Genomic DNA, 23,090 nt, shown 5'->3' on the forward strand with positions numbered 1-23,090 from the left:
GCAGATAGGGTCAAGGGCCTTGATCAAGGGCCCAACAGTGGTATCTTGGCGGTGCTGGGGCTTGAACCCCCGACCTTTCAGTCAGTAACCCAGAGCCTTAACCGCCCAGCCACCACTGGCCCCTATTTGCTTGAACGATTTGCTTGTGGAAAACGCTGTTTAAAAACAAATATGAAATTGATTACATTGTATAATAATACAAAAACATGTTCAACTTGAACCATCTTAATTTCTGTTGGTAATTTTCCACCTGTTGTCGTAGATGGATACTTGTTAGACAACAAAAGGGGCCGGTGGAGGAAGTTAGTAAATGTTTTGATTTGGGGTGGTTATGTAAGTTTTATTTTAATTGCTTTTTGTTTTGTTTGATGTGCAGTTCGACTTAACAAATATCTTTTACATTTTTTGTGTTTCAATAAATATATAGAATTTAAGCTAAATCAATAAAGAAAAAATAATCACCAATCCCTCTGTAGTGGGGGCAAGGGTGTTGTTGATGTAATTGGATATTGTGATATTAAAATATTTTGCCTTAGACCTAGAATTTTGCCTAGAATCAAGTTGCTTATTGCTTTTGTGAAATTATGACAACAGCACTATTTGCTTCTTGATTTGTAATAATTCCCTTAATTTGTAATAATTAAGCAGCAGTAATACATTATATAGTTATATATTGACATTCATTCATTCATTCAAATGCTGCTCATTCAGTTGGAATTTACTCAGAACTATCCACTTTATAATATATGTTTTACTCTCAAACACCCAGCTGGTTCCAACATAAGCTCTAATGCCCAGCCAAACACCCTGAAACCCACCACTGTCATATCTTTCTCTCTAACCCATAAATCCTGAGACTATTCCCTTCAAGAGGAAGAAAAATAGCAGAACTGTAATGTAAAGAGCTGAGATAGAAACAGACTGACACAGAAAAGAGCGGGATAAAGTGAGAGCAAAAGTGCAGTGTGCTGACCTGTCTGACTGCATTGCGTTTGATTAGATCTGACAGCGAAACCCCAGACCGCAGTGCACAGCAACAGAGGTCAGCATCCTCCCTCTACTACTTCTGTCTGTACTCTTAATGAGTGAGAATCGGGAGCAAATGAGGGGAGAACCAGGAGGGTGGGGGAGAGGCAGAGAGTGAATAAGACTGAAACACAAAAAAGTGAGTGGATTGAGAGGGAATATAGAGAAGGGATAAGGGATCTGGACTAATTCTGACTGTCAGGCTTGCACTTATGTAAGTGTTCTCTGGCTTTAAAGCCTCAAGAATATGTGCTTGAAAGCACAGAGTGCTTCAACTTGTTTGATCTGTTATGACCGCCCACCCATCCTCTTCCGATCCTTCTCTCTTCCTATCTACCTCTTTAAGTAATTTTCTTTTCATGATTTACCTAGTCACAGCAATCTTTTATCCATATCATCCCTCTCTCTGTCTCTACACCTACTTTCTCCTCCCATATTCATTTAGCAAACACTTTTATCCATAGGTTTGTTAGTGTACACTGCCTGGCCCCAACAAAATACTCTTTAATATTTTATTAGACCACCGTTAGCTTTGATTATGGCACACATTCGTAGTGGCATTGTTTCGACAACCTAATCCGACGTCACAACATTTATTTCCATCCAGAGTCGCATTGCGTTTTTGGCCAAGATCTTGTATTGATGATGGGTGAGTCGAACCACTCCGTTAAGTCTTCTCAAGTACATCCCAAAGACTTTCAGAGGGGTTAAGGCCAGGACTCTGTGGTGGCCAATTCATGTGTAAAAATAGTTCCTCATGCTCGCTGAACCACTCTTTCACTATTTGCGACTGATGAATCTTGGCATTGTCGTCCTGGAATATGCCTGTGCCGTCAGGGAAGAAAAAATCCATTGATGATATAACCTGGTCATTCAGTACATTCAGGTAGTCAGCTGACTTCATTTCATTGCCGCAAAAGTTTGCTGAGCCTAGACCTGACCAATTGAAACAACCCCAGATCATAACACTGCTTCCAGAAGCTTGTACAGTTGGCACTATGCACGACGGGTGCATCACTTCATGCACTCTCTTCTTACCCTGTGACACCCACTGATTTGAATAAGTTAAATCTGGACTCGTCAGACCACATTACCTTTTTCCAATGCTTCACAGTCCAATCTTTATTCTCCTAAGCAAATTGAAGTTGTTTTTTTATGATTAGCCTCACTAACTAGTGGATTTCTTGTAGCCGCACAGCTGTTTAGTACCAATCCTGTAAGTTCTCTTCTCATTGTGCGTGTGGAAATGCTCTTACTTTCATTATTAAACATAGCTGTGAGTTCTACTGTTGATTTTTTTTACAATGTGACTTCGTGTTTTAGTGATCTCTGATCACGATCATTCAAGTTTTTTTTCTGACCCCATTTCTTTTGCGAAGCTGATGGTTCACCACTATTCTTTTTGTTTTTTTTGCTTGATGCAGGCCAATAATTTGCCCCTTCTGAAACACATTTACATCTTTTCCGTGACTATGGGATATGTATTCTGACATGGTTGTTTAAGAAATGATAAGCTACACATTGCACAAGTTAGGGTTAAAATATTTGTTGCCAGCTGAAACATGTTAATCACTGCAATAATGATCCAGTCATAGGCTTTTAAGTGTCTGCTTATTTAAATCCAAATGGCGACTTTTGTTTACAGCCAGACAGTGTATTTAAGGTATACATTGTATCAGTGCAAACCATGACCCATTAACCCAGTTAAGCTACAGTAATATACTTCATCCCTGTCCTTTTTCCTCCATTTGTTTAAATATTCACATGGCTTCTCGGTGAGTAAAATCACAAGGTTTCTGCCCAGGTCTGCTTTCTATGGTTACTTCTCAGTTGGTGGATGCTTTGCTTTTCACCCTTCTCTTCTACCCTCATCCCTCTTTGTCTCTCACTCTCTTTCCCCCTGTCTGCTTTTTGGAGTAGTGCCCGATGTACTCCTGGAGCAAAGCGGGTTAGCCCGCACTGCTCTGTGAAAAAGGAACAGCGAAACAGATCGACTGTGATAGTGGAGAGAGAGTGTTCACACAGAGGAATAATAGATGAGGGAGAGAGTAGTTATTTTCAGAGAGAGTGATGTAGGGAGAGAAAGAGATTTGAAGAGGTAACTTGAATGTGGGGAGAGAAGAGTAGTTGCTTTCTAGTTTTTTTGAGTGTGCTGCTCCTCTGGGGTGTCTTGAGAGCAGAACTTTGAGGCTCTTTGTAACTTGAAGCAGGCAAGTGGAGTACATAGTGTTTTTGTTTGTGTGTGTGGAACTGTAAGCTTCTGGAAAATTTCTGTGATGTGATATTAGTGAATTTTTAGCCAGTAACAGGCTGTTATATATCTTAAAGGAAAACATGTTGAATATGGATCACTGTTGCCTTTGGTATACAGATACAGGTAGATGTGGAATCTGCAGTGTTACTAGCATGTATTTTGCATGTATTGGCTTTCTGTGGAGGTAAAGCTCAGCCCTGGTGGGCATGTCGTCACATGACAAGGGTGTAAAAGTAGTGATAAGCCACAGGGCTACTGCTTGTGTGCATTAGCTTGATTGCGTGACACTGTGCCATGATGGTGACCTCAAATGCTGCCTGTGATCTGTCACGACTGGATTGTTTGGGTTTTCTGCTGCTTTGCCTTTGTGTTTCCTTTTCAGAGATTGAAAAAGTTTGGTTTTGATATTCTGTGTTCTCTTTGCACGAGTGAATGGAGAATGGGTATATCTCACCCAAATCATACACTCATTTCCTTTCCTCAGATGCTGACAACAGCTCGGACACAGAGAGTGCACCCTCTCCCTCTCAAACCGATCCCTCCAAAGCCTCTGACTCACTAACAAATCCCAGCTCTATTCTGGACGGTACCTTGGACCAGGACGGCTCCACCACCAAAGACTCTGCAGCAGATTGCAAGGGTCAGGAGCCTCCATACAGCGAGCTGCGAGTCAAAGTGGAGAAGAGTCCAGAAGGAGGAGCAGGAGATGGGCATCTACAGGATGAGCGAGCACGAGTGGCTTTCGACACACAGATCCATCCTAAGAGCGAGCCACAGGACGTGGAGATGGCGACTCCGAGTGGGGACAGAGGACTGGTGCAGGTGAAGACTGAGCCGGAGGTCAGGGATAAAGAGGAGAAACAGGCGGAGCAGCACCACTCGGATAATGACTCTAGCGCCACCTGCAGTGCAGACGAGGATGTGGAGGCCGAAACTGACCGACAGAGGTAAGAAACCACAGATCGTGTTTTGTCCTAACCAGGCATGATGTGATAAAGCAATAAATAATAAACAGTGTTCCCACAGTCATGGAAAACTTGGAAATGTCAGGGAAAAGGGCTGGAAACCCTGGGTAAAAGATGTCTCTGCCATGTAAATCATATTTTTGACATTTTGTCAATAAATAGTTTGGTAGTGTTGTGCTGGGTAGCCACGGCCACTGTAAAATGTCCTGCTCCACGTCACTGTATATTTAAGATCAATCTTTGATTGGCTGTGATTGTGTTACATGTCACAGCAGTTTCACATTCAGTGTGGACAGACAATTTACTTGTCACTAGAAACTTGTTGATTATGGCACAGTGAGTGTTAGACATAACTTTCAGTTTAGTATAATTTGCTTATACATGTTGTTTTCTTGTTCTTTTGTCTCTTCCTTCCTCTGCCAGACTTTTCTCTCTTGAAAAGCCATCATTGCTGGTTGCTTCAGGCTCAGTGGTCATGCCCACAGCCAAACTCCTCAGCATGCAGCAGATACAGCAGCGGGCCGCCACCATTCCCCCTATGGTCAGTCCCCACAGCCCCTACCCCCATTTATCATTCAGATTTGCCCCTTTGGACAGAGACAGGGCCCAACCACCTTGCCACGTGAGTCCTGCCTCCATCTCCGTCTCCGCAGAACACACGCTGTGATTAGCTTCTGCGGCAATCAGCAAACAAATCAGCATATATCAATTGATTACATCTGTTAAATCATGCTGTTAAACATGAAGAGTGAGAGTGTTCAGTTTGGTTACTCTGTTGGGCTGTATCTGTTATGCTGTTCGGAGATTGTGGCACGTTTGTCTGTTGTGGCGAAGTGGTGTGACTGTGAAATGGATGTAATCTGTACTCAAACTGAGGCCCTGATTGGCCATTTAGAACTTTAAATTATTAGAATGTACCATGTTTTGCATAGCAAAGACCAATTATAACACATTAAAGAGATTATGAAGAACTGAAGCTACAGCACTTAAGTTGCTCAGTTAAAATATAAAATTAAATATTTAAATGGTTTATCTTAGCTAAAATAGGTTCATAAGTATATATTTTAGGTTTATATCAGTCCAGCACATTTGAATCGGTACCTCTCTGTCACTTCCCAAATGGCTTGTTTAGGTTTCAGCTCCATTCGGTCACAGTGGTGTTCCTGTTGGAGCTCCATTGAGTGGCTTTGCCATGTTACAGCACCAAATCAAAGCTGTGCATGAGTCTGCACATCAGGAGGACAAACAGAGACTGGACCTGAATGAGTCTGACCCCAGAGCACGAGTCATCACCCACAGTCCCAATGTACTTGACCGAGAAGGTAAGTCAGAGAGAAAATGCAGTTTTCATGACTGTCTCTGTCAGTTTTTGTTTTGGAATAACGTATGACCAAAAAAGCAGTCCCTAAAGGGTGGAGAGCACTGAAAAATAAAAAGTGAAGTTGCAAATTCATACAAAGCAAATAGATTGTGATGTCCATGTAGTTTCTTTGATCTATTTTCCCATGAATTCACTCTCCTTTACAAAGAAAAGTTTGAGAAAAGACAGTAACCAAGAAGTCATTTATCTCTTTATTCCCACTCTCAATTTTATAATTGGCTCAAAAATAGACTTCTAAAGGGTGTTGAGAGAAAAGTGAGAGAAAGGAACACAGTGGACATTGCTCTTCTCGCCTAAGAAACGCACTGCTTGTTTTTGATGGAGCCAGACAGAAGCAGCCAACCAAAAGGAACATTTGGTCATTCTCTTGTAGTGATATCCATTAGAGACACCGCATTTTGATTGACCTCTTTCTCTAAAGGTTAGACTCTGTCTTTAAAAACCTGAACTGAAATTTCACTTATAGTTGCAGTTCTTCCAATGTTTGGTGTATTTAGGGTCCGTTCACACACTAGGCGTTCACGTGTCTAAAAACTGTTAAATGGATTGCTGTGGAATGGAATTGAATGCTGAGGTCTTAAGACACAGAAATTTAACTCAACATACTTCTTAACTTGCCACTTCAAAAAAATGCACTTATGGCGTGAAATTCTGAAAGAAACAGCAAGACTTATTGTGATGTTCAAAGATGTCCATCTAGTGCATGTGGACAAAAAAAAACAGCACAGATCGATGCAACCCACGTGTCCCCTGTGAACGGCCCCTTACAATGTAGCTCTGAATTTACCTTGCTCTATCTATACCTTTCATTGTGGCATGGTGTTCTTTTGAATTTAGTTTGATTAAAATGCTCACTAAGCTGTCGTCAGTTGTGTGTGTCTGTGCCTGACAATTTGGTGTCTGCAAATTTCTTAAATTCTCACCTTTCTGTCCTGTCCAGGAAAGCCATTCGCTTACATGCCATATGATCTGAAGCTGATGGAACATGACACTCATGGTGGAGTAGGCAGACCAGGCTCTCCTTACAGACTCTCTCCTCTGGAACCTAGCAAAGCTTCACCCCAGCCCGATGCCAATAACCCCACCCGCTACAGTGTACCGCCAGGTAAGCAGCTTTGCTACCGTATGCTCTGCATCCAGGCAAATGTGTTTTAGAAACTTGGAATCACAATCTGAAAATAGGGTGTTTGTCCATCTGGTTGTTTCGTTGTTAAACAAAGCTCTACTTTATAAGTAATTGAAGACTTAGTGTTGGCTGATTGCTTGCGGCATCGTCCTGTTGACTGGGTTACTTGTTGGGTGGGTCCATTTGAGTCCCTCTTGGTTTGGGCCTGAAGATTTGGACTTCACTTAAAAGCGTCAGTTAGGAAAGTGGTTCTCAAGTGATGGGTCACGGACGGCAGGTAAAAATTATGCTAAATGTAACAGGCAATATAATCATGCATTGTTGGAATAGCAAAGTAAATATGCTTATCAGCTTTTAAAAAGGGAGAAGAAAATGCTTTCCATATCTTTTGTTGTTGACGCCCAAGGCTGGGAGTCCAATCAAACTCTTCATGCAAATTCATCTATCACTTGGTTGTAGCTAGCCAAATTAGACCGCTACCAACATAGACACGATGCGAGACAACATGGACACGTTGCAAAACCCATCCTCAAAACATTGCACTGAGTCTGTGATCACTCTGTTATGATATGTTCCACTTCCATTTTTATCATTAGTTTTAAAAGTCTCTTTGCTTTAATGATTTGCTAGACCTGCATACAGAGAGGTACATAAGTTAGCATTTCAGTCATTAGCACACTTATCTGGAGCACAAAAATTGACCGTGTTTGTGTCATCGACTACATTTACACCAAAAAGCGGGTTATTATGAGAAAGCAGTGTTCCGGTTTACATAAACTGTGTATGCGGCATTCTCTTTACTCGTGTATGCATGCGGTCAGTACAGCAACACAATTTCCCGCAACGCTTGTGTAAATAACAAAAGTTATTGCTGTGTTTGTTTCCTTACTTTTCTATTGCGACCTGCAGGGGAATTGCGCTTCTATTGTGGGGATTCCCTTTATGTAAAATACCGGGATTCCCTTAATGTACAAGCCCATATATGCAAAAGTTAGGGACCATCGATATTTTACAGTGGTGTTTAAAAATGGGAATAGTTTATAGTGTATGTGCTTTTCCCACTGTATGAACTGAAATGTTTTGTTGACTTGTTGTTGGGCTCCATCCTATGCGTTTGTTATTCGGTCTGTTCCACACACATGCGCACCCTTCAAAAACCTGTTAGAACACAGTTTATGTGTTTGCATGGCCACATAAGCAGCTTTCTCTAGGAGAAAACCTATGTGTGTTAAACTGCTTTCTCTTAATCCCTTAAATGGCATAAAGAAATCGTCGTTCTCGTTTACTTGATGCTTTCTGCAAAAATTCGGAATAACCGGCTTTAAGTGCATTTAAACATGGTCTGTGATGGTCTCCCCATTTTGTTTTAGAGAAACTCTCCTACATTTCACTACACTCTTATTGGTGGGCTGCACAGTTAGCCATAGTATTTAAATATCTGAAGGCAAATGGTGTATTCAATGGCTGTAAAAATAGTGTCAGCCTAATTTGACCCAAAAAATCAGTTTTCTTAAAAATGGGAATCCTGGAGGGGAAAGTATTTGTGTTTATACCACGGGTCTGTTGAATTCTTGATTCTGATTGGTTGACAGATGTTCTAAGGTGTGCAATTATTTTTCAAGTAAACGCACGGCTATGAAGTAGTTCCAGGTCTTGACCGCATAACGGTGCCATACCACTTCGCCAAATTATTTCAGTTATTTCAAAGAGCCCTACGGGCTACCACAACAAAATAACCAATTAATACAAAGACATTGGTTAAGTACATTGGATAAGAATGCCAATGTCTATAATATCCTACATTTATTTAAATTTCAATTGAAAGCGTCCTTGGGCTCCCTTCTTTCTCTCTCTTTTGCTCTCATCTCACCCACACACACACGCATTGAGACTTGAGCCGCGACCAACAAATAGAGCCGCACCCGCGCAACTTGATCAATACAACAGTTTCTATTATCCGAGATAACTTTTAATGTGAGAAACTTTTGTTGTTGCAATGTATTTTTCCCTAATCAGCCTCACAAAGCTATAGTGGAAAGGGCCGTGCTACCCCTCCCCCTCTCTTTCGCTCTCACACAAACTCTCAGCCACCACTGTGACTCACTGGGATTGTTTAGCAATGGAAAAGGTGCTATTGAGACTTAAACTTACACATTGGTTTAATGCAATTCCTGACGAGAGCCACTTTAAACAGGAAATTCCACACACAACCTCTGTTTCACTCGACCTCAGTTTCTATATTATCTAAAATATCTGTGTGAAACACCCTCACGCTCCCCCTCCCCGTCTCTTAAACTCTCTCACACACTTGGACACACATACATAAGCATTACGCACACACTTACTCACAAGCCAAAAACAGAGCTGTCATGTCAGTGCACACCTGCATCTCAGGGTAGGGTGGAAAACAGTTGCAACCAAAAAGGTAATCCCAGAAGCGATCTCTCTCAGTTTATGATTTTCTCTCTTTCAATCCTTCAAAAATAAAGTCACACATACATGCACATACGTACTACCTTATTACTCCAGTTAGTGCTCCAGTAAAGCCTCACAATCTTCCGTTACTAGTTCAAAAGTTACATTTTCGAACTTGAAACGAAGGCTCTGACTGTATCAAAGCAAGATGCTGAATCCATGATGGAAGAAAGTAGTTCCACTCACAAAAACGAATGGACGAAAACTAGAAAATGCCTTGAAATAAAACCCTGAACGATGTCTTAATGTGTGGTAACCGTGGTATAAGCAAAATAATTGAGTCTGGCCCATTGAATTATTGATTTGCATCGTGACCACATTAACACCTCAGGTGTGCATTATTTTTCAATAATTGAACTGCCTGTCATCAATTATTCCTTACTTAAATTGCAGCATTGTGCATAATGCATCGTCTTGAACAAAATGAACAATCAATAAATTCATAAATAAAACTTATTTAGAATACAGACCATTCCCGACACCGTTTTGCATGCAAAATTAAGCATTATATTCCTACATGTGGTCTAAGCCAAATCATATAGAACAATGAAATCGTTCTTAGTAACATTAACTTCATCTTGCCTACACTCGACTGCAGTACTGTATCTCATAGGAGATGGATCATGTGTGCTCCATTGCCTTCACTCATGGGTTTTCACCACATCGCATTGTTGCTCATTTGCATAAAGTTAAACTTTTAATCCTTTCACAACTTTGTTGTATTTCTGGACACACCGCATTGTACAAAAGCACTCCCTGTCGCTCATTTAATTGCCACCTCTCTTAGAAAATAATGTCTTTCATTTATTTTGCCACTGCAAATCGCTGTATGTGTGAACCCCCTTCAGACCTGTTTTGTTTTAATTTATACATTAAGAACTCTCTGCAGCTTGCATGACTACAACAGATGAGCCATTACAGCATAAAAAAAATCACACTCTGCACTAAAGAACCACAGAGACCCTGATCTCATCTATAGCTAAGAGGCTTTTTACACGAGAAAGGAGAGTTCACGACTCAATATTTCAAAAGAGATGAGTGAGAGGCCAGACTGTCTGGTAAGTGAAAAGTGAAGAGGTGCTTTTAGTAGCACTTTGAGTCACGGGTGAGCATCGGTGAACTGAGACTTAATCCCTGCCATGCTAAAATCAGGCATGGATCTGTGCTGCTTTGTCCAGATTTTATTTATAGTTTAGTTTGGGGTTCTCTGTATCTGGGTCAGGATTCTTCTAACCAGCTCTTTATTTTAAGAATGTTGCATTTTGGACTTTAGTTATTATGAGCAGGTAAATTTTATGAAACGTTATAGGCAAATTATTGAGCAGTGATCACAGGTAAGAAAAAATGAGCAGGGCTAGAGTCTAAATTAAGACTTGCACCCTGTTTGCACCTGGTACTATCAGGAGAACACTTTGTGAGGTGAGACAGATTTCCCTTTACATCTGGTAGTAACCCGTATCTCCAGTGACCACTTGTGATTGGATTTGAAGAGGAGGGTTTCTGATTTCATGATGTCATATGTTACACACTAAGCATATAGGTGTAAATGGGGTCTTGAAGAGAATAACTTTGGGTAACTGTGGTAACACATTAAGAGTGATCCTCTTTTGCACTTCTGTTTTCAACAGCTGCTCTTATCCTTCTGTTCCAACAGTTCTTCATCCGGCACCAAACCAGGCAGTTCAGAACCTTTCAGATGTTCGCATGACGTTCTCGCGTAACAGGCCGCCCAACATTCCGTCTCCTCCACCCCTCATCCCCACCTCCAAACCCACTGACAAGCCCTCTTTCATTCAGGGGGGCTCCATTTCACAGGTGAGACAGAGACTGATGGACGTAAACAGACAGGTTAATGAAGTAACTCGATTTTTACTTCATGCATTAAACATTTTGAATCAACTTGGCTAAAAATGTTTTAGTTTAAATTATTGTTTCTCTGAAAACAAAAAAAATCAATTTTAAGACATTTCAGAGCAAATACGTAATTATCTATATATATATATATATATATATATATATATATATATATATTGAATATAATCAATTGGCTGAATCACCCAGCCCTAGTGAAAGCTTTAGTTACACATGTAACTGTGGTTCTGTTTCATTCCTACTGACCGCCAGAGGCAGTGTAAACTCTATCGGATGACACATACCAACATAGTCATGAGGAATGCCACCAACCTGATGAAAAATTAAGGCCGCTCCTGAAGAACTGCAGAATTCACGGCATGATAATCCGCAACGTTGACCTTATGAAACCTGGCAAATGTACATGGAGAAGCCCAGGTAGCAGTAGTGCAGATGTCCGCTAACTAAACTCCTCTAAAATGAAGATGAGGTGGTCCTAGTGGAATGGCAAGTTTACCCCCAGGGCAATGGTTGCCTTGTAAGCCAGTGTAATAGTTTCCACTATCCAGTTTTACAACCTCTGCTTCGACACTTCGACACTTTTTCACACCACCATAGCAGACAAATAACTGGTCTGACTAAATTGAGCAGTAGTGTCCACATAACACTTCAAGGTATGTACAGGACACAAAAGTTTAGCACTTGAATCAGACCCTGAAGAAGTCTAAAAAGAGGCCAGTTCAATGTGCTGGGTTATGAACTGAGGAAGGACATTTGGAAGAAAAGAAGGATTAGTTCGTAGGACCACCCCGGAGTCATCCGGCAACCAACTCAAGCACAATTCTCTAACAGACCGCACGTTCAACTCACTGACGTTTCGCAGAAGCAATAGCCAACAAAAAAGCAGTCTTCAAGGTTAACTATTTAATGTCAATGCTTTGCAAGGGCTCAAACTGGGATGAGCAAAGGAATGCAAGCATGAGTAGCAAATCCAACATGGGAAAGTGAGGATTCCGTGCAGGCTTCAGATGGCGTACACCCTTCAGAAAACTGCAGACAAGACCGTGAGATCCAAGAGAAGATCCCCCAATTGGAACATGATATGCCGAAATCACAGTGACATACACTGTCAAGGTGGAAGCTGCGTTGCCCTCCTCCAGTAAATGTTGAAGAAAGCTTAAGATGCTCGGAATGTCACACGTTGCAGAATTGAGCCCCTGCTTCTCACACCATGCAGAAAAAAGCCTCCAACTGGAAGCATAAATCTGTCATATAGAAGAAGTCCTAGGAATGGAGATTGTGTGAATAACCGCATGATTATAATGTTCCAGAGAAGGATTTAACCCAATGGCCAGACCCAAAGCTGCAGACGAGCTGGATCCGGGTGCCAGATGCTGGCCTCCAGCTGGGAGATTAGGTCCTTCCTGAGGGGAAACATCCATGGATTGCCTGACAGAAGTCTCAGCAACAGAGGTAACCATGGTCTGGCTGGCCATCGCGGTGCCAAGAGTAGCACTATGTGCTTGCACAGGGAGATCCTGTGCAATGCCTCCCATAACAGAGGGATAGGTGGGAACACATATAGTAGGCAGTTCGGCCATTTGTGAAACAGTGCATCCTGGCCCAAGGGACTGGACACTTCTTCCCTGTGAGGGAAGCATTGCTTCCCGATGAGAGGGAACAACTCCCAGGGGCACTCCAGTCTTTAACAACTCTACCTGTCTCCACAGCCTCAACGCACGTATGCAGCAGTGAGAAATTACAATCAGTCGGGTGGGATCTAGCCGCAAACTGTTGTTCCATAACTGAAGTGGTCTGAGGTGGAGTAAACCCAGGGGAATCACCACTGTAGCAGCGGTTAACATACCTATTAGTCGTAGGATAACCTGGTACTGCAGACACACCCGGGTGAAAGCGAGCCAAGAGTTGCATAATGTTCGTCACACGTTCCTGAGACAGGGAGGCAGACATTAGGTGGGAATTCAGGGTTATTCCTATGAATGTAGTGGTCTGTGTTGGACTCAGAAAAACCCAACTTCTGACGGGGTCTTCCTGGCAAATGTTGATGAGGTGGCCGAAAAAAATCTAGCATTCTCAGTAACACAAGGCCTTTGAGGGGGCTGTGACTGGGGTGTAGCATGCTGGTGGAAACATTGCTCCGGTGTGGCATAGCGATGTCGGGTCTGTACTACTGATATGCTAAAGGTAGGGCTGCGTTGCACCTGCATCAGTTGACGAGTGGCCTCAGACAGCTTTACCCTCTTTTCCAACTGTTCCGGAACATTAGGACCAAAAAGATGCCCGGGAACTAATGGAAGATCTCAAGGTTTTCTTACAGTCCTCAGGTAGCCATGCTTTGGCAAGGCGCACTTGGTGGCGGGCTGCCAGAAGTGTGGCTGCAAGACTACCCAGCTTGCGGGTTACATGGCCCATTGCCAAAAGAGCAGTTTGCAGAAACTGTGAAATTGAGGGATCAACATTTGCTGGTTCTAGCTTACTGGTGGCAGCAAGAAGTAACTGACAGATTGTGTTTTCTGCACAAGTTATGTAGGCAACAGACTCGTATGCCTTTTTTAGCAATGAATCTGTGCAACCACATTCCGCACTGGGACATCGCACATTCCCTCGTAGAGTCTCGTCAGGAGACACAACCAAAGCTGCAACGGGCTGCTCTATTTCCGGAGCATGACTCACCCCAATGGAATCTGCTTCAGCCATAGATGCTAACGTCCGAGCAGTCTTTGAGTGCCGTTTAGGTGGACCAGAACCTGTGAGGGCATTTGAAATGTAAGCCACAAAATCTTTACATGGTGGCATGGCAAAAGAAGATGTGGCCTGCCTGAAAAAGACATTGGTTTGGGCAGACTGGACAGGTGACTCATCAAGTCCTAGATGAGAAATTGCCATTCGAAGCACAGCCAAAGTATCATTGGAAGATGGCTGGGCCTGTCCAGATGACTGAACTGACCCCCCACTAGACCCCTTCACTGCTGGATAACCAGTTAAAACATCCTGAGGTGATGTTTGTGCCGCAACATCCACAGCATTCCCATGATCATTAAAACAACAATCCGAAGCAATCAATTTTCGAAATTGCTTCAATTAAAACAAGGGGAATCAAGAGACTCTTCCCCACCTCCCACAATTCTGAACATTCTCATCCTCCTGTGACATCTTCACATGTGACAGGCTGAAGTAAGTGAAGCAGGCGTTTCAGCTCTGCCATCTCTGATGAAAGCACAGAAACCATCTTAGAGAATTTTCCTCGACACGCAAATGTTCATCACTTCGTGATGGTAGGGGAGCACCGGCTGCCACAAGCGCCCTGCGCTTCTGAGTGCGAGAAGGGGCTACGTCCAACTGCCCGAGTTTCACCATTGAATTAGGGTCTAATTCAGCCAAACGGAGCCGCCGTTCCGACATGGGTAAAAGACTGCAGTGCAGACACGGTTCCACTCCCGGACACGGAGCCTCTCGCAGATGTTGAACATCCAAACATGATGGGCAGATGTCATGACCGTCGTCCGGGAGGAGATTATTAGGGCACAGCTAATAAAACCAGTGGCAATTGAGCTGTGAGCCATAGTTACTCACTAATAACACCTTTGGATAGCACCGTAAGGTTTAAGTCAAGCAGAATGATGGTAATGAAGCACAAGACAGGCAAGGAAAATAATAATTATATGATTCCTCCAGGTGAACCGACAGGTAATGGCAAGAAATAACTCATGAAAAAGAGAAAATATATCTAAAATGTCCGATGGATTGAACCAAGGGGCAGAGAGTATCACGTAAGTTCCAGGAACAACTGAATGGATGTTGATAATGTCAACGGGAGACCGTTAACTTATAGCGCGAAAACACCAGCCACCGGATTGCACCGAGAGGCACAGAGTGTTACTGACGAAAAGGCATGAAATCGCTGCTCTTGTAAGCTGCACTTGACAGCGCAATTTATCACTTAACCAAAACAACCTATCTCAACCAGGCGAGAAAGAGGCAGAGTGCTGAGGGACTGTGGTTTATAACCCCCAGGGCTCAGCATAAGTCACGACGTGACTTTGTTGGTATATATCTGGCTGGTGTTGTGATAATCCAATAGTGTTTACTCTGCATCTGGTGGTCAGTAGGAATGAAACAGAACCGATGTTTAAGTTGTTTTATGTTACATTTAATTTATTTTGTCAATTTCGCTTTTTTCCTTGAATACATAATACTCCTGTTAAAAATGTTGACAATGTTGATGACCACAAAATATATTTAGACTTATTCCTCCTTTTCTTTAAAAAAAGCTAAAATCAAAGAGAACAGTGAGGCACTTACAATGGAAGTGAATGGGGACAATGAAAGTGAATGTGGCCAATTTGAGGGTTTAAACAAAGAAATATGAAGCTTAAAATTACATGATATCACATTCATTTTTCTGTGAAAATTCATGTATTCTTTGAGCTGTTAAGTTGTTTTTGTTGGCATTACATCGTCATTGTAACAAAGTTGTAAAATTGGCTATAAATTTACACAGAAAAGGTTAGTTAGTGATTATATCACACTAAAATCCTGTTAACACGTATTATGTCTTATTGCTGTACTTTTGGAGCAGTGAGTATTTTAATGGTAACAAATTGGCCCCCCATTCACTTCCATTGTAAGTGCCTCACTGGAACTCAGAATTGGTTTTTTATTTATTTTGTATTTATTTAAGAAATGAGTGACAAGTAGAAATAAATTTTTGTTGTAATCAATATTACAATTACAAATGCTGTCGATTGAGCTTGACTTATTGAACCTGGAATATTCCTTTAAATTGACTTTGTTCTATTGTTTTTGGTTCTATTGTTTGTAATTTGTGTCTTGCTTGTCTTGAAAATGACTTGAGAACTTGAACTCCGCTCTAAATGTTTTCATTGGGTGGAAATTGTGTGCAATCTCTTAATTTTAGAAAGGCCTTGTCCAGCAATCATGAATGAATGATTGAAGAAAAAAAAAAAAAAAAAAAAGGTTAAAAGGTGTGATAACACTGATAAGAAACTTACAGGTGTCCTCCTTTTGTCTATTCAGCAGAGGTGTGGACTCGAGTCACGTGACTTGGCCTTGACTCGGACTCGAGTCACTAATTTGATGACTCGCGACTCGACTCGATAGAATCAAAAAAGACTTGCGACTCGACTTATACTTTGACAGCAATGACTTGCAACTTGGACTTGGACTTCAGCTGTCTGACTTGGAAATACTTTTACTTTTTAAAACCAAAGAGAAGAGTTGTATAATTTAAAATGTGCAGTAAATCAACGATTCATTTCCCAAATAAACGATTCATTTGATTTTCAAATCTGCATTTCAACGCTCCATATTCAACCAATCAGACAACCAACCAATCAGCTTCCACAAAAGCTGGACCAAGTTTGAAGACTGCGATGCGCATTTAAGGACAAGGACACAGCAAAAATTATACCAAAGGTGATATAATTGGGATATATTGAATACAGCGTTAAAGGATTGCAACATGTAGAACCTGTGGTTCCAAAATTACAGACACCTCGTCGACAACGTCCAATTTTGTGAGGCATCTGAAAATACACAGACAGAGGTAAGTTGTTAACTAATTTACGTCAGCTATGGTTCAGTAACATACATGTCTATGGCAGCACATAGCAGATTTACAGGCTAATAAAGTCTGCATATCGAACCGCAAACTATTTTTTTACTGCGGTCAGTAGCATTTAACGTGTTATAGCGATTGGTGTAATGGACTAAATCTACCCAGTGTTTTATTACGCTGTTGTGTGACCTCGATAAAGGAACGCCATTTATTATGACCACACACGTTGGTGCTTTTTGAGCATAGCTGGTTAGAACGTGCATGTAAACACACTCATTCTTTTGCGGACGTGCTGGTCCTTGTCATTCGTTTAGCTATATTTATTTAATTATATTGTTTATGGTTCTAAAAATCACAAAACCGATCATTTACTCTGAACAGCCCAGTATATAACTCGTATATGCAACTTAAATGTCTGCAATTAGCCACTGCCTGGTAATATTTCAGATTTCATTCACCAGTTCAGCACGTTCAGCGTCCTTTCATTGCGTGTTTAGAGTAAAAGTTTGGTTTGCCTTAATGTGTGTCTAAAGATAAGATCCATGTATCATCTTTATTGCCCTCTTTAGTCTTTACAGGTAGATATCAATAAAAAAGAAGATAAAATTAGATTATAAATTAGAAACTTCTAGATAAAATTTGTATAAATTTACTATAGTAATTACTACTCTGACACTAATTTGGCCAAAGTGCACTAATGACTTGTTTAAGACTTGAAGCTAAAAGTTGAGGACTTGTAAATTAACTTGGACTTGCCTGCCTTGACTTAGGACTTGACTTGGGACTTGCCTGCCTTGACTTGGGACTTGACTCGGGACTTTAATGCAATGACTTGAGACTTACTTGTGACTTGGAAAACAGTGACTTGGTCCTACCTCTGCTATTCAGCTCCTTAGGGCTGTTGATTGTTATTTAAAACTTGTCTGCTTCTACTAACTTTAAATGCTTCCTACACATAATGGATCAGAGCAGGGGATCAATTGTTTTCCTTCTATTCCTATCTGATTGGTGACTCCCCCCTGTGTGTCCTATAGGGAACGCCAGGCACATACCTGCCTTCTCAAACGCATGCAGTGTACGTACCAGATGTAGTCAAGACCACGGGAGGGTCCATCTCACTCGGCTTGCCAAGACAACAGGACGCTGCCAAACCTGGTAAGAGATTTTGCAAGCATAAACACACTTTTATAGCGTAATCCTACTACCTTGTTGTCAAACTCAGCTTAACTACCGGTTAATTGCATGTGTAGATGGCGAAAACCTCATGCCTCAATCCATGGAATGTGTATTGTAAACACCTGATTGTTTGTGTGTCAGTGTTATATATTAAGCAGGAGGAGTGTTCTCCACGAGGACAGAGCGCTCAGGCAGAGGGACTTTTATCCAGAGCTCAGTATGAGGGAGTGGTCAGAGGTGAGTGCTCAATTTTATTTTATTTTTTTACAAAAGCAAACATGTTTTCAATAGTGGAACCCAAACAGATTCACCATTTGATAGTGTTTGGACTCCTCTCACTTACCTGAGAGAATCTGACACTGCTGTGGTGAAGTAGAGCAGCCATGCCACAGAGGTATTAGGGGTCAGAATCTGTTGGCACCTCACAATTTAATTTAGATTCAGTCACGATGTGCTTTCATAACAGTTCTCGATGCATCTCAGTTTGTAATCTTTTGACTTGTATAGTCTTTTTCAATAAACAGAATTAATAATATTACAATTTCAGATTACAAGAATTGTTTACAAGACGTTTTTTGCTGATGTAGCCCATCCGACTCGAGGTTCGTTTTTTTGTTTTTGGCACAATTCTGAGTAAACTCTAGAGACTGTTGTGGGTGAACATCCCAGGAGATCAGCAGTTACAGAAATACTAAAACCAGATCGTCCAGCACCAAAAATCATCCCACAGTCAAAATCACTGAGATCACATTTTTCCCCCATTCTGATGGTTGATGTGAACATTACATGAAGCTCCTGACCTGTATCTACATGATTTCACTGCTGCCACATGATTGGCTTATTAGTTAATCGCATGAATAAGTAGGTTAACAGGTGTTCCTAATAAAGTGCTCAGTAAGTCCATGTATGGCTGACTACAGGCTCCCACACAAATCCGTCTGTTTTTTTCCCCTCTGTTCCCAGGAGGCTCCATACAGATTCAGGACATGAGAGGGCCCCCTGGAAAAGGCCCTGTGGGCTTGACTTACAGAGGAGGCTCAATTACACAGGTACCTGCAGGTGTCTATTTTGCATTCAAATTTGTGTATTTAGTATTTCTCACTCTCTCTCTCTCTCTCTTTCCAGGGCACACCTGCTTTGACTCAGTCCAGCGTAGCAGCAGATCTGTTGAAAGGCACTATTGCTAAACTGGCCACAGAGGACCAGAGTAGCCCAGAGAAGAGCCGGGCTGAAGCTCATTCTAAAACCCACGTCATCTACGAAGGCAAAAGTGGACTCATCCTCTCTTTTGATGGTCAGATTCAGAACCTCTTACTGTCTTGTGTGTTTGTGAATCCAGTGTCATTTTGTAGTGTCTCAGTGATGCAGTGGAGTCAGATGGTCATGTGTTGGACATGGCTTCATTTCATGGGCAGAGTAACAATGTTTGATTAACTGTATAACAAGAGCAGACTTTTTTTATGGAGCATAGAGCTGCAGTTGCAGCTAGAATTTACAAAGGGGCCTTTTGGTATGGCCTATGGACATTTACATTTTGAAAGAGATATTCTCATAAAAATTCTGTTATTCACTCATTATGTCTTACCGAACCTGTAGGATTTTCTTTTTTTTCGTGGAACACCAAAGACGAAGTTATGCAGAATTTCCAAGCTCTTCCATATAATAAAAGTGGAAAGGCTGTCAAGAAAAAGCCTCAAAGTCCATACAACTTGTGTGCTGTATTCCAAGTCCTCCGAAGCCATACAATAGCTTTGTGTGAGAAACTGATTGAAATTTATCCAAAAGTTATTCACTGAAAATCTGAAAATGTGTGGTCTCCTTTAACGTTCATTGTATGGAAAAGAGCAGCTTGGACATTCTGCTATAAATAATTCTTTGTTACATGGAAGACAGAAAGTCATGAGGCCAAGTATAATGACAGAATTTTCTTTTTTAGACTTGGAGTGAAATGTCGAAGGTGCAGGAAGTTTATTGATTGCATAGCCCATTACCTCATCTCCTCTTTCTTTTGTTTTTACAGCCATTAAGAACCCGAGAGAGGGCACAAGAAGCCCACGAATGGGGCATGATCTCAAACGCACATATGACATCATGGAGGGGTCCCGTGGACACCCAACACGCGAGAATGCACCTTATGAGGGTTAGTAGTCCTTCCATTTTACAAGATACAGAGTTGAAGAAGTGCGTGTATTTGTCAGAAGAGAAGGTTGAGTGCTTTTTGGATTTTTTTGCAGGTTTGATGAGCAGAGCATTGCCGAGAGAAAGTTTGCATGAGTCTAAGGATCGAGCCATACTCGCAGGATCCATCATGCAAGGTAATATAGACCCAACATAGACTTTTTCTTTTAGAACACTGCAGGTCTTGCTCAATGAACATACAGTTGAAGTCAGAAGTTTACATTTAACTTACCAACCAAATACATTTAAACTCATTTAAAAGTTTTTCACAATTCCTGACATTTAATCTTAGAAATCGTTCCCTGTCTTTGGTCAGTTAGGATCACTATTTAAAGAATGTGAAATGTCAGAATAATAGTAGAGAGAATGATGTATTTCAGCTTATATTTCTTTCATCACATTCCCAGTGGGTCAGAAGTTTACATACACTTCGTTAGTATTTGGTAGTATTTGCCTTTAAATTGTTTAACTTGGGTCAAACATTTTGGGTAGCCTTCCACAAGCTTCTCACAATTAGTTGCTGGAATTTTGACCTATTCCTCCAGACACTTGCTCGCACACGCTTTTTCAGTTCTGCCCACATATTTTAAATCGGATTGAGGTCAGGGATTTGTGATGGCTTTATTGTCCTTAAGCCATTTTGCCACAAATTTGGAGGTATATTTGGGGTCATTGTCCATTTGGAAGACCCATTTGCGATGAGCTTTATCTTCCTGGCTGATGTCTTGAGATGTTGCTTCAAGATATCAATTTTCCTTCCTCATGATGCCATCTATTTTGTGAAGTTCACCAGTCCCTCCTCCAGCAAAGCACCTCCACAACATGATGCTGCCACCCCCATGCTTCACCGCTGGGATGGTGTTCTTCAGCTTGCAAGCCTCACCCTTTTTCCTCAAAACTTAATGATGGTTATTATGACCAAACAGTTACATTTTTGTTTCATTAGAACAGAGGACATTTTCCCAACAAGTAAGATCTTTGTCCCCATGTGGCTTTTTATGGTGGTTTTGGAGCAGTGGCTTCTTCCTTGCTGAGCAGCCTTTCAGGTTATGTCATTAAAGGACTTGTTTTACTGTGGATATAGATACTTGTCTACCTGTTTTTTTTTTTTTTTTCAATTTCACTTGCTGTTGTTCTGGGATTGATTTGCACTTATCGCACGAAAATACGTTCATCTCTAGGAGACAGAATGTTTCTCCTTCCTGAGCAGTGTGATGGCCGCATGGTCCCATGGCATATATATTTGCATAAAATTTATTGTACAGATGAACTTGGTACCTTCAGGCATTTGGAAATTGCTTCCAAGGATGAACCAGACTTTTTTTTCTGAGGTCTTGTCTGATTTTGTTTTATTTTTCCATGATGTCAAGCAAAGAAGCACTGAAGGTAGGCCTTAAAATACATCCACTGGTACAATTCAGTACATCTCCTATAAGATGATAACTGGCTATTGTCTAAAGGCTAGACATAATTTTTTGGAATTTTCCAAGCTGCTTAAAGGCACAGATAAATTAGAGTATGTAAACTTCTGACCCATTTGAATTGTGATATAGTCAACTGAAAGTGAAACAATCTGTCTGTAAACAATTGTTGGAAAAATTACTCATGACATGCACAAAGTTGATGTCATAAACCACTTGCCAAAACTATAGTTTGCTAATATTAAATCTGTTGAGTGGTTAAAAAATTTGTTTTAATGACTTCAACCTAAATGTATGTAAACTTCTGACTTCAGCTGTAGTATTCATTACATACTGCTTTATGCTGAATTGCCTTACCTGCCACCTATTGTACCAACATTCAGTATATACTCGTAGCATTGGTTTTTAAGAAAGTTCTTCTATTTTAATGGGAAAAATATCCCTTGATATCCCTTAATCTAAATTAACTTTTATTGAAATTCTTGTTCCTATTTTTCATTCTTCACAAATGTTATTGAAAATTTTAACTTGCTCTTAATATTCAGCATCATATTCTTTGTTGAATTTTTATATAATACTCCGTCTTCCCTAACTTGGTTAAGGAACGCCAAGATCCTCTGCTGAAGCCTTTGATGAGGCCTCCAAATATGGTAAACAAATCAAGAGGGAGAGTCCACCTATTCACTCTTTTGAGGGAGGCATCACCAAGGGTAAACCATACGAGGGGGTGAACACCATAAAGGAGATGGGCCGTTCAATTCACGAGATCCCCCGTAAAGAGACCCAAGATAGTCGCAAAACCCCTGTTCTGGAAGGATCCATTTCTCAGGTACAGGATTTGAAAGAGCTCTGAAATGGACATGTACTAAATGCATCTGTACTTTTTTTCAGTTGCAAGCTATTATTGTTTTCCACACTGAAATGTACAGTGCCGGTTAGATATATGTGACCACATTGAAAATCTGGAATTCAAGTTTATGATTTTGAAAACTGTAGGCAAGGAAATGTTATGACATAAAATGTATTTTCTTGTGCAGATTTCTTGTCCATAATCAAGTAAACAAATTTGTGACTTTTACCATGTTAACTCATTTTCTACTAGAGGTCAGATTGTTTTTACATCCATTGAGGTAATAAAGATGTTCTTATGAACATTCTCAAATCATGCTGGGATAACATGATCATGAGGTTTTGCAAAAACTTGTGGGGTCCATGCTAGTTGGAGTGCATGTTGCCATTAAAACAGCAAGTGTGCTATACAAAATACATAGTAATTTTTCAACTAAACATTTCTCTCATTTTGTAATGCTGATCAAATAAATTATTATATTTTAATTATATAAATATATACAATTATTAGGGCTGTCAATTGATTAATATTTCTAATCAAATTCATGGTCATTTGCTCTTATGGAAAGAAATTGGTACTTTTATTCACCAAAGTGGCATTCAACTGATCACAATGTATAGTCAGGACATTAATAATGTGAAAAATTACTATTACAATTTGGGGAAAAAAAAAACACTTCAAAGAGATAAAAAAAATCTTGGCATTCTAGCTGTCAGTTTGTCCAGATATTCAGGTGACATTTCACCCCACACTTCCTGTAGCACTTGTCATAGATGTGACAGTCTTGT

General features: G+C 40.9%; 1 protein-coding gene across 10 annotated transcripts in view; it reads left to right on the plus strand.

Annotated features, from left to right (window-relative positions):
- The window catches only part of LOC127622859 (nuclear receptor corepressor 1-like), a 135,123-nt gene that overhangs the window by 85,078 nt on the left and 26,955 nt on the right, over positions 1 to 23,090 (plus strand). For 7 of the 10 annotated variants that reach the window (XM_052096990.1, XM_052096983.1, XM_052097008.1 and 4 more), the window contains exons 21-32: positions 3,765 to 4,227; positions 4,669 to 4,867; positions 5,378 to 5,567; positions 6,567 to 6,731; positions 10,882 to 11,042; positions 17,712 to 17,832; positions 17,995 to 18,090; positions 18,817 to 18,902; positions 18,979 to 19,147; positions 19,874 to 19,993; positions 20,088 to 20,168; positions 22,055 to 22,281. In XM_052096990.1, coding sequence (XP_051952950.1) covers positions 3,765 to 4,227; positions 4,669 to 4,867; positions 5,378 to 5,567; positions 6,567 to 6,731; positions 10,882 to 11,042; positions 17,712 to 17,832; positions 17,995 to 18,090; positions 18,817 to 18,902; positions 18,979 to 19,147; positions 19,874 to 19,993; positions 20,088 to 20,168; positions 22,055 to 22,281 — 2,078 coding nt within the window. The remainder of the gene's footprint in view (positions 1 to 3,764; positions 4,228 to 4,668; positions 4,868 to 5,377; positions 5,568 to 6,566; positions 6,732 to 10,881; positions 11,043 to 17,711; positions 17,833 to 17,994; positions 18,091 to 18,816; positions 18,903 to 18,978; positions 19,148 to 19,873; positions 19,994 to 20,087; positions 20,169 to 22,054; positions 22,282 to 23,090) is intronic. The other 3 variants (XM_052097044.1, XM_052097053.1, XM_052097025.1) reach the window with 1 other exon arrangement.

The sequence above is a fragment of the Xyrauchen texanus genome, chromosome 3, assembly GCF_025860055.1.
Source record: "Xyrauchen texanus isolate HMW12.3.18 chromosome 3, RBS_HiC_50CHRs, whole genome shotgun sequence".
Classification (NCBI taxonomy): Eukaryota; Metazoa; Chordata; class Actinopteri; order Cypriniformes; family Catostomidae; genus Xyrauchen; species Xyrauchen texanus.